The sequence below is a fragment of the Physeter macrocephalus genome, chromosome 21, assembly GCF_002837175.3.
Source record: "Physeter macrocephalus isolate SW-GA chromosome 21, ASM283717v5, whole genome shotgun sequence".
Classification (NCBI taxonomy): Eukaryota; Metazoa; Chordata; class Mammalia; order Artiodactyla; family Physeteridae; genus Physeter; species Physeter macrocephalus.
Genome location: NC_041234.1, coordinates 106262237 through 106274744, shown reverse-complemented (window position 1 = coordinate 106274744; position 12508 = coordinate 106262237). Strand labels below are relative to the sequence as shown.

General features: G+C 43.5%; 1 protein-coding gene across 1 annotated transcript in view; it reads left to right on the top strand.

Moving 5' to 3' along the window:
* The first annotated feature begins 8184 nt into the window (after positions 1 to 8184).
* The window catches only part of CT55 (cancer/testis antigen 55), a 24739-nt gene continuing 20415 nt past the window's right edge, over positions 8185 to 12508 (top strand). Inside the window, exon 1 of the mRNA XM_024128076.2 lies at positions 8185 to 8275. Within this exon, the coding sequence (XP_023983844.2) occupies positions 8185 to 8275 (91 nt within the window). The remainder of the gene's footprint in view (positions 8276 to 12508) is intronic.

Below are 12508 nucleotides of genomic sequence, written 5' to 3'. Positions count from 1 at the left end.
ATCTGGGGCACGAACCCGTGTCCCCTGCATCGGCAGGCAGACTCTCAACCACTGCACCACCAGGGAAGCCCTCAACTATTCTTCAAGTATTTATTGAGCACTGTTTATCTGCCAGGCATTGTTCTAGGTGCTAGAAGCACAGCAGAGAACAACACCAACACCATCCTTGCCCTCAAGAAGTTGACATTCTTTTTTTATGCCGGCAAGTGTCGTCATGGAGATATTGGTTTTTCTGTAGAAGTTTCTAGGGACCAGCCACTAGCTTCGAGGAAGCTGAGAGGCAGATGTGGTGGTGGCAAGCAACAGCTTCCTGACCCTGAGATGAAAGTTCCAGTCAACAAATCCAGCGGATTCCCCACCTTCCTGATTGTGACAGAGCAGACAGCTTCCAAGGTGGGCAGGTTGGGAGGTGTGACTCTGAGAGCTGTTCCTGAAGGACCAGTCAAAAGCCCATGTCTCCAGGCCTTCTAGCAACTTTCTCCTGGAAGCCTATTTGGTCACAACGGAATAAGATGTAAATATGCAGCACACAACCCAAGGAGCCACATGTGACAGCCCTGAGAGTAACCCTATTTTTTGGAAACTCAGCATTTTCTGGAATCTTGAGCATTAAAAAATATCAGAATGAAATTTAAAAAGAAGCTGATATTCAAGTGGAGGGAGACAGGCAATACATTTGTAAATAAATCAATAAATAAGATTTTCCAGCTAGTGACCAGGGACATAAAGAGAATAGAGCAGTATTTGAGTGTATGATAGAATGTTTCATGGTTGAAGAACTCTTACAGAATCCGGTCAGGGAAAACAACTCTAAGGTTACATCTGAGCTGAAATCCGAGGGACTGCGGGAAGGAAATAGCCGTGGAAAAGCTAGAGGAAGAGCATTCCAAGCTGAGGAAACAGCAACTGCAAAGGCATTGAAGTTGATTCTCCCTAGTGACGGTTAATGAGGTCTTTGCTTAAGCTCTTTTTGGAGGTAACATTTTTTTTCTGCAAAGAAAGATGCAGGTCAGTAAGATAGGGGGATGCACATGATGAAATAATATGCTGTAGTTGGAAATAAGAGACTAGATGTACACACAGCAGCATAGGTGGCTCTTGACAAAGTGCAAATGAAAAAAGGTAAGAAAGAGGATGAGACCTATACAAAACACCATTTTGGTCAAATGCAAGTACCTGCACGGGACATTGGAAGCCAGGTTTTTCACTGTTGGAAAAAGAAGTTACAGGTAAACAGGAAGGCACGAATAAACCCTGTGGTCCTGGAAGCACACTTTGAGTAGAAGGTTAAGTAGCATGCCATTTTATGAATCATTCAGAGTTTATGTATCTATGCAGCTCCTCTTCCTAGAGTTATTGGGTGCCTACTATGTGCCAGGCACTCTTCTAGGGGCTTGTTGATGGGCATATGGGTTATTTCTAGTGTTTTGCTAGTACAAATAGTGCTGATGTGAAACATGCTTCTACTTGTCTGCTGATACACATGGGCAAGAGTTTCTTTATGGTTCACACTGAGGAGTGGAATCCAGAGTCAAAATGTGTGTGCATCTTCAACACTTAGCAGCTAATTCTAATTTGTTTTCCAAAGTGCCTGCAGCAATGATATGCCTTCCATCGGGGGTTAAGAGCTGTACCAGCATGTCCTCTCCTATTCTTGATATAACCAGGTTAAAATGTGTGCCAATCTGAGACATGTGAATTGACTTGTCATTGTGTGTTTAATCTACATTTCTTCAGTTACCGATGAGGCTGAGTATCTTGTCAATGTCTACTGGCAATTTGGTTTCCTCCTCTACGAACTTCTTCTTTCATATGTTCTGTCTACTTTTTTATTGGACTCTTTGGTAGAAATAAAATTGATTTTTACATTGACTTAACATCTAGCACCCTTGCTAAACTCTCCTATTAATTCCAATGATTAATATCTGATTCTTTGTGCTCTCTAAGTAGAAAATCCTATCATCTGTAAAGAATGACCATTTTGTATCTTCCTTTCCAAGCCTTATATTAATTTTTGCTGCATTATAAACCTCGTTAAAACGTTTAGTCTCGGGAGCTTCCTTTGTCTTTATCTTTTTTTTTTTTTTTTTTCCCGGTACGCGGGCCTCTCCCGTTGCGGAGCACAGGCTCCGGACGCGCAGGCTCAGCGGCCATGGCTCACGGGCCCAGCTGCTCTGCGGCATGTGGGATGTGGGATCCTCCCGGACCGGGGCACGAACCCGTGTCCCCTGCATCGGCAGGCGGACTCTCAACCACTGCGCCACCAGGGAAGCCCTCTTTGTCTTTATCTTGATCTTAAAGGGGATGCCTTCAAAGCTTCACCCTGGATAGCTCTTACTCCAAATATCTACCTTGTTGTCTCCCTAACTTCCTTCAAGTCCTTGCTCAACTATTATTTTCCTAATGAAGCTTACCCTGATTACCCTATTCTAAAATACAACTCGTCACTCCTCCCCAGCACTCCAGAACTTCCTTGTCCTGATACATTTTTTCCATGGCACTTATTACTTTCCAACATACCATATGTTTTACTTGTTTTTTGTTTTTGTCATCTACTCTTCTCCCACCCATGAGGTTAGTTCTACAAGGACCAAGTTTTTGGTCTCTTTGTTCACTGATTTATTCCAAGTGCTCAGAAAAGTATCTGGTTCATAGCACTCAACAAATATTAATTAAATGAACATATAAGTGGAAAGCATTTGGCAGAGTAACTGGCTGGAATAATGGTGTAAGCACTCAATAAAAGGTAGTAATGATTAAGAAAGAAGTCCATGATAAATTACCATTGGGATCCATAAAGGGAGTCAGAGTGTAAAAGACAGGTATTGGCCATTCCTAAAATGTACGTGCCCATAGGACCACACACACACACACACACACACACACACACACACACACACACTCTCTTCATTACTTCTGGGTTTTGTTTGCATTTGGTCCCATTCTCATGCCCACAACCACTTGCAGGCAAGGTTCCAATCAGAGTCTTCTCTGAGAGGCACTGCTGCAAGATGTGGAGGCCAGAAGGGATGCATTCTTTCTCTGGTACTGGCGGTGGCAGGTTTAAGGGGTGGCGGTTCCTGCAGCTTTCTTGGACTGCGCACTCACCTGGCAGTCTCCAGCCCTGGGGCATCAGGGAAGCTCTCTGACTTTGGTACAGCTTCCTGCACTGTCCTGATTCCTTAGTGGTACCCATAACCCTTGACCTTTGCTCCTCCGGATCTTAAACAGATTAGTCAGCATTTAATTCCAGCATTAGATTCTCTCTTTTTTGAAATGCCTGTAGTGCTTTCTTTTTAACTGACCGTGCTTGACTGATTCAGGGAGCAAGGCAGACAAGGTCCTGCCTTCATTGAACTTCTAATGAGAGGGATACGGCCAAGGGAATAGGTAGTTACCATATACCATGAAGAGTCCACTGGTCAGTTTGTCAGTCAGTCAGTCAATAAAAATTGGTGAGGGCTTATGCCAGAGTCCCAGGCACTATATTAAGAAATATGGAGAAATGAGACTCAGTGTCTGGAGGAAAGAGACATCAAACGAATAATGAAGAATGAATAAAAAATTCAAGGCAGGGTATGTTCACAGGAGACTTTCAGAGTGCTGGTGGCTCTGAGCACCTATGGTATGCCTGGGCACCCTGGCAGCTGACCCAGTGTAAGGGGCCCAAGATGAAGTCACCAACCCCAGGGCCCACTGGGGTCTTGGGCCTTACTGTGAGAGCAACTAAAGAGAATTAGGTGACAATCAATTTACGAATTGCAGAGTAAGGACAAAGATATCATATCAGTAATCTAACCTTCTGTCTTAGGACTCTAGAAAAAGAAGAGTGATCTAAACCCAAAGCAAGCAGAAGGAAAGAAATTATAAAGATCAGAGCAGAAATAAATGAAATTGAGAATAGAAAAGCAAGGGAGAAAAGCAATGAAACCAGCAGTTTGTTCCTTGAAATGTTCAGGAAAACCAACAAACCTTTAGGTAGACCGACCAAGGAAAAAGAGAAAAGACTCAAATTGCTAAAATCAGGAATGAAAGAGAGGACATCCCTGTCTATAAAAAGGACTAAAAGAGAATGATATAAACAATTGTATGCTAAAAATGTAAATGACCTAGATGACCTAGAAAGACAAAAACAATCAAAACTAACTGAAAAAGAGATAGACATTGAATTGTATGCTTTAAATAGGTCAATACTATGGTATGTGAATTACATCTCAATAAAGTTGTTATAAAAATAAAACCCAAAATCCTTTAAAAGAAAAGAAATAGAAAATCTGAATAGACCTATAATAAAGAAATTGAATTAGTAAGTAAAACACTTCACACATACACACACACACACACACACACACACACACACACACACACACAAGCCCAGGTCTAGATTGATTCACTGTTGATTTTACCAATCATTTAAAGAGGAATGAATACCAATCCTTCTCAAACTCTTCCAGAAAAGCAGAAAAATACTTCCAAACTCCTTCTATGAGAGTAGTATTACCCTGATACAAAAACTAGACAGAAATATCACAAGAAAAAAATAAATAACTACAGACCAATATCCCTTATGAATATAGAGGCAAAAATCCTCAAATCAATCCAGCAACATATAAAAGGACTGTATACAATGACTATATTACCAATAGTTGGCTAGGACTGCCATAACAAAGTATCACAGACTGGGTGGCTTAAACAACAGAAATTTATTTTCTCCCAATTCTAGAGGCTAAGAAGTCTAAGAGCAAGGTGTCAGCAAGGTTGATTTTTTTCTAAGCCCTCTCTCCTTGGCTTGCAGATGGTTATTTTCTCCTTGTGTCTTAACCTGGCCTTCCCTCTATCTGTATCAGTGTCAAAATTTCCTCTTATGAGGACAGTACTGATATTGAATCAGGGCCATCCTAATGACCTCCTTTTAACTAATTACCCCTTTACAAACCCTATCTCTAAATTCAGTCACATTCTGAGGTCTGGGGATTTTGGCATACAAATTTCAGGAGGACACAATTCAGCCAATAACAATGACCAAGTGGGATTTATCCCAGGAACACAAGGTTGGTTAAACATGAAAATCGATCAATGCCGTACACCATATTAATAGGATAAAGGCAAAAATCACATGATCATCTCAATAGAAAAAGCATTTGACATAATCCAACAACCTTTCATGATAAAGTCACTCAGAAAACTGAGAGTAGAAAGGAAATTCCTCAACTTGATAAATGGGGAAGGAACAGCTGGACAGCCACTAGATACCATGGATATTAAGCTGCCCAGGGTCCAGGGCAGGTTGCATATGGAGATAGTGTGCAATGCCACCCACCTGGGAGTCTGGGGCTATTTCTGGGGCTTGTCAGAACTAGGTAGTGACAGGTCCAGCCTGCAGCAGCTTTAAAGATATTGACAAAAATAGCAGATGTGATTGTATCAGAGCCAGAAAGAGAGGGCTTTTAAGGGATTTGGTGGCTTGATGAGGCACAGCGGGTCCACAGAGAGCAGGCTGAGGAGGTTTCTGAGTGATGTATCTGAGAGGGCCAAGGGGCTGTGGGCAGTGAGGGCAGTCCAGAGGAAGGTACTAGAAGTGAGGGACTCTGGCAACCAACGGCCCAGGAGAGCTGAGAAGTTGGGATCACCTGAGACTGGGAAGACATTGATGACAAGGGAGGGATGGCAGGTGGGGACTGAGACTGCAGGGCCTGGGCTTCAGAAAGGGCTATCACGGATGGGTAAATGCTTCTACCTCTCCTTCACTAGAAGATACCTCCTAGGATCCAGAGCACTTGGCTGGCCAGAGCTTCCTGGAAGAAGGGCCTAGGTTGTGCCAGACAGTGGGTATGGGGGAAGCAATTCAGGGCACTAGGGGTGTGGGCTCAAGGTGCAGAAGGAAAGCCCTAGTCCTAGGCAGCAGCCTGGAATGCAGGATGAACACAGGTAATAAAAAGGGGCAGGGAGGCTGATTCAGGTCTCTGTCTTAGATCTCAAGACCATGGGGAGCCCTTGACTGGCCAACATCATGTCGAACGAATAATACCCACTAAATTATCTATTGGTGGGCTTTGGGAAGTGGATACCCTGCCTCTAACAGTTTTTCACAGTCTTGGGGGCACCTTGGAGACACCTGGATCTTGTTCCAGACATTCTCATGTACATGGCCTCTAGCTGTGACCTGGACATGGGGATTCTTTTGTGTGTGTGTGTGTGTGTGTGTGTTGTTTCTTTTCTTTTTTTATTAATTTTTATTGGAGTATAGTTGCTTTACAATGTTGTGTTATCGTTTCTACCGCACAGCAAAGTGAATCAGTTATACGTACACATATATCTCCTCTTTTTTTGATCTCCTTCCCATTTAGGTCACCACAGAGCATTGAGTAGAATTCCCTGTGCTATACAGTAGGTTCCATTAGTTATCTATTTTATTTATTTATTTTATTGGAGTAAAATTGCTCTACAATGGTGTGTTAGTTTCTGCTATACATGGCCTCTAGCTGTGACCTGGACATGGGGATTCTTTTGTGTGTGTGTGTGTGTGTGTGTGTTGTTTCTTTTCTTTTTTTATTAATTTTTATTGGAGTATAGTTGCTTTACAATGTTGTGTTATCGTTTCTACCGCACAGCAAAGTGAATCAGTTATACGTACACATATATCTCCTCTTTTTTTGATCTCCTTCCCATTTAGGTCACCACAGAGCATTGAGTAGAATTCCCTGTGCTATACAGTAGGTTCCATTAGTTATCTATTTTATTTATTTATTTTATTGGAGTAAAATTGCTCTACAATGGTGTGTTAGTTTCTGCTATACAGTGAAGTGAATCAGCTATATGTATACCTATATCCCCTCCCTCTTGGACCTCCCTCCCACCCCACCCCATCTAGGTCATCACAGAGCACCGAGCTGAGCTCCCTGTGCTCTACAGCAGATTCCCACTAGTTAGCTATTTTACACGTGGTAGTGTATTTATGTCAAACCTAATCTCTGGACATGGGGATTCTTAAAGCTACGTGATGTTTTAGAAACAGATTTTTTTGGTAAGTGGTTCATTGAAGACAATCCAAATCCTCATTTAATATTCTTAATGTGACCATGTCTGCATGGTTCCCCACCCCTGTCCCGCTTACTAGTAGCGGTGCAATGCAAACTCCCGCATGGTGCTACATCATCTAATCCTCCTCACCTAGCCGTCTTCATCTCCAGAGCACACTTAAAAAGTGTCTTTCAGGGCTTCTCTGGTGGCGCAGTGGTTGAGACTCCGTCTGCCGATGCAGGGGACGCGGGTTCGTGCCCCGGTCCGGGAGGATCCCGCATGCCGCGGAGCGGCTGGGCCTGTGAGCCATGGCCGCTGAGCCTGCGCGTCCGGAGCCTGTGCTCCGCAACGGGAGAGGCCGCAACAGTGAGAGGCCCGCGTACCGCAAAAAAAAAAAAAAAAAAAAAAGAAGTGTCTTTCAGCACCATGAGTGCTTCGCTATAAAGCCGCAGTTGGCCCCAGCTGCCAAGCAGAGGAGCACAACCTGTGTTTTGAGGCCCAAGTAGATGTGAAAGTTTGCCTTTTCCACAATATCGATGGTATTGTTTAACACTGAACAGAAAGCTGCTGCTGAGAGCTGACCACTGAACCCTCTGTGGAGCGGGTGTAGGAGTGAGCAGGTTGGGGTGTGGGTGGTTGGAGGGCTCCCTGAGGCAAAAGGAAAGAACCCAGGCCGTGAGGGGTGGGGCTCGACACCTGGGAGCCCGCCTCCATCCTCGGCGCAAGTTGCTGTGCCGTCTTCCAAGACAGGCACCAGGCCCTCCCTGCAGAAGCCCGCAAGCGAGACCCTCTACCCTAAGAGGTGCAAAAAGGGATTAGACGGGAACAGCTTGCGAGCTGGCCACCATATTTCCACCCTCGCCTGTGGTGGGAGGAGCCACGAGGTCCCGCCCACCAGCCGGCTGCATCTCAGTGGCCTCCACCCAGCGCAGTACGCGCCCATTGGCTGGAGGGTGGGCAACCGAAACAGGTTAAGGTCTGCTGTAGCAGCCTAGGCCAAGTCTTGTGTGAGGGCCTCTGACTAGAAGTTGGGCGGTGCCGAGGGGCAGGCGCGGCCCCTGGGCAGCTTCTGTGATTAGAGTGCGGCTGGTAGGCAGAGGCTTAGACAGAAGCAAGCCTCATGCCAGTTGCACGCTGAGCCCAGGCCGCCCTGACGACAGGACCATGCTCCGGTTTATTTCCAGGTCTCTTGCCTTCTGGAGGAGGGCGGACTCGTCGGAGGCCGAGAGGGCGCAGCCTCTGAGGCTCCTGGAAGGTACTCAACTCATCCCTGCCCTCCCCACTAGCCTGTACTGAGTGTGCGTCCCACTCCTGGTTCTAGGCCGCAAAAGCCCAGAAGGGCGCTGCGTATGCCAGGCGGCGCCACCCTGTGGAGAGGGGCGTCCCCAGTCCCTGAAAACGCCCAGGACTCCCTAATGTAAAGTGGAGAAGGTGTAGTCAGAGAAGGCCTCTGGGGAGCTGTGCTCCACCCTTGCCAGAGACGGCTTTTGAGCAGCATTATTCCCTCAGCAGGGCCCCGGCTTCCAGGTGCCGGAATCTGCCTGCAGCTTCTCTGCCAGCAGAGCTCGAGGAGTTGGAGCCCCGCAGAGGTGGCTGAGTCTTAGTGAAGTTTGCGACGCGAGGCTTCTGCGGAGGAGCTGTTAGCTGACATCTCTCACTGCAGCGTCCACGAATTGCCACCCTCCCTTTTAGCAACGGAACGACACAGGAGAGTCTTTGATAAGTTTTCATGTGCTTGAGTGGAACTTGTCTCTCTTGTATTCTCTTTTTTCGGTGCTATGATTTAAAGTAATGAATTTGACCCATTTTTTTCAAAATTTCAGGATTTTCTTGGCTTCTGATTCCATAATCTATTATAATCAAGATTTTCCCCAGCCATCCCCAGTCAATTCACCCAAGTCTTTGGACAAGCACCTAAGGCATTGTGGTTCATAGCGTGGGCTCTGCAGGCTGACTCTCCAGGTTCAGATACCAAATTATGGCTTATTATCTGTGTTTGTTCACAAAAAAAATAAACCCAGGTGATTCAGATGCACATTTGGGCTAGGTTTATTTTATTTTATTTTAATAGATCTTTATTGGAATACAGCTGCTTCACAAGACTGTTTCTGTTGCATGACAAAGCGAATCAGCCATATGCATACACATGTCCCCATATCCCCTCCCTCTTGAGCCTCCCTCCCACCCTCCCTATCCCACCCCTCTAGGTGGTCACAAAGCACTGAGCTGATCTCCCTGTGCTACGCGGCTGCTTCCCACTAGCTAGCTATTTTACGTTCGGTAGTGTATATATGTCCATGCTACTCTCACTTCGCCCAGCTTCGCCCTCCCACCCCGTGTCCTCAAGTCCATTCTCTATGTCTACCTCTTTATTCCTGCCCTGCAACTAGGTTCATCAGTGGGTCATATGGTAGTTCTATTTTTAGTTTTTTAAGGAACAGCCATACTGTTCTCCATAGTGGCTGTGTCAATTTACATTCCCACCAACAGTGCAAGAGGGTTCCCTTTTCACTACACCCTTTCCAGCATTTATTGTTCCTAGATTTTTTGATAATGGCCATTCTGACTGGCATGAGGTGATACTTCACTGTGGTTTTGATTTGCATTTCTCTAATAATTAGTGATGTTGAGCATCCTTTCATGTGCCTCTTGGCCATCTGTATGTCTTCCTTGGTGAAATGTCTATTTAGGTCTTCTGCCCATTTTTTAACTGGATTATTTGTTTTTTAAAATATTTATTTATTTATTTTTGGCTGTGTTGGGTCTTCGTTTCTGTGCGAGGGCTTTTTCTAGTTGCGGCAAGAGGGAGCCACTCTTCATTGCGGTGCGTGGGCCTTTCACTGTCGCGGCCTCTCGTTGCGGTGCACAGGCTCAGTAGTTGTGGCTCGCAGGCTCCAGATGCGCAGGCTCAGTAGTGGTGGCTCACGGGCCTAGTTGCCCCGCGGCATGTGGGATCTTCCCAGACCAGGGCTCAAACCCATGTCCCCTGCATTGGCAGGCAGATTCTCAACCACTGTGCCACCAGGGAAGCCCTGTTCTTTTGATATTGAGCTCCATGAGCTGTTTGTATATTTTGGAGATAAATCCTTTGTCTGTTGCTTCATTTGCAAATATTTTCTCCCATTCTGAGGGTTGTCTTTTTGTCTTGTTTATGGTTTCCTTTGCTGTGCAAAAGCTTTTAAGTTTAATTAAGTCCCATTTGTTTATTTTTGTTTTTATTTCTGTTACTCTAGGAGGTGGGTCAAAAAAGATCTTGCTGTGGTCTTTTTCAAAGAGTGTTTTTCCTGGGGTTTATCTCTAGGCATTCTATCCTGTACCATTGATCTATATTTCTGTTTTTGTGACAGTACTGTCTTGATTACTGTAGCTTTGTAGTACCGTGTGAAGTTGGGGAGCCTGATTCCTCCAACTCCATTTTTCTTTCTCAAGATTGCTTTGGCTATTCGGGGTCTTTTGTGTTTCCATACGAATTGTAAAATTTTTTGTTCTAATTCTGTGAAGAAAGCCATTGGTAGTTTGAAAGGGATTGCATTGAATCTGTAGATTGCTTTGGGTAATATAGTCATTTTCACAATATTGATTCTTCCAATCCAAGAACATGGTATATCTCTCCATCTGTTTATGTCATCTTTGATTTCTTTCAACAGTGTTTTAAAGTTTTCTGAGTACAAGTTTTTGCCTCCTTAGGCAGGTTTATTCTTAGGTATTTTATTCTTTTTGTTGCAATGGTAAATGGGAGTGTTTCCTTAATTTCTCTTTCTGATTTTTCGTTGTTGGTGTATAGGAATGCCAGAGATTCCTGTGCATTAATTTTGTATCCTGCAACCTTACCAAATTCATTGATTAGTTCTAGTAGTTTTCTGGTGGCATCTTTAGTAGTTTCTATGTATAGTATCATGCCATCGGCAAACAGTGACAGTTTTACTTCTTCTTTTCCAATTTGGATTCCTTTTATTTCTTTTTCTTCTCTGATTGCTGTGGCTAGGACTTCCAAAACTATGTTGTATAAGAGTGGTGAGAGTGGACTAATTTTCTTTTTTTGTGATATCTTTTTCTGGTTTTGGTATCAGGGTGATGGTGGCTTCATAGAATGAATTTGGGAGTGATTTTTCCTCTGCAGTTTTTTGGAAGAGTTTGAGAAGGATCAGTGTTAGCTCTTTTCTAAATGTTTGTTAAAATTAGCTTGTGAAGCCATCTGGTCCTGGACTTTCGTTTGTTGGAAGATTTTTATTACGGTTTCAATTTCATTACTTGTGATAGGTCTGTTTATACTTTCTAATTCTTCCTGGTTCAGTCTTGGGAAATTGTACCTTTCCAAGAATTTGTCCATTTCTTCGTGATTGTCCATTTTATTGGCATATAGTTGTTTGTAGTAGTCTCTTGTAATCCTTTGTATTCTTAGAACTGCTTTTGCTGCATCCCATAGGTTTTGGGTTGTCATGTTTTCATTGTCATTTGTTTCTATGTATTTTTAAAATTTCTTCTTTGATTTCCTCAGTGATCTCTTGGTTATTTAGTAGCACACTGTTTAGCCTCCATGTATTTGTGTTTTTTACAGTTTTTTTTCCTGTAATTGATTGCCAATCTCATAGCGTTGTGGTCAGAAAAGATGCTTGATACGATTTCAATTTTCTTAAATTTTCTGAGGCTTGATTTGTGACTCAAGATGTTATCTATACTGCAGAATGTTCCATGTGCACTTGAGAAAAAAGTGTATTCTGCCACTTTTGGGTGGAATGTTCTATAAATATCAATTTGATCTATCTGGTCTATTGTGTCATTTAAAGCTTAGGTTTCCTTACTTATTTTCTGTTTGGATGATCTGTCCGTTGGTGTAAGTGGGGTGTTAACGTCCCCTACTCTTATTGTGTTACTGTCGATTTCTCCTTTCATGGTTGTTAGCTTTGCCTTATGTATTGAGGTACTTCTATGTTGGGTGCATAAACATTTATAATTGTGATATCTTCTTGGATTCATCCTTTGATCATTATGGAGTGTCCCTCCTTATCTCTTGTAGCAGTCTTTAAAGTCTATTTTATCTGATACGTGTATTGCTACTCCAGCTTTCTTTTGATTTCCATTTGCATGGAATATATTTTTCCATCCCTTCACTGTCAATCAGTATGTGTCCCTATATCTGAAGTGGGTCTCTTGTAGATAGCATATATATGGGTCTTGTTTTTGTATCCATTCAGCCAGTCTGTGTCTTTTGGTTGTGTCTTTTGGTCCGTTTACATTCAAGGTTATTTTCGAGATGTATGTTCCTATAACATTTTCTTAATTGTTTTGGGTTTGTTTTTCTGGGTCTTTTTATTCTCTTGTGTTTCCCTCCTAGAGAAGTTTCTTTAGCATTTGTTGTAAAGCTGGTTTGGTGGTGCTGAATTCTCTTAGCTTTTGCTTGTCTGAAAAGCTTTTGACTTCTCCATTGAATCTGAATGAGATCCTTGCTGGGTACAGTAATCTTGGTTGTAGGTTTTTCTCTTTCATC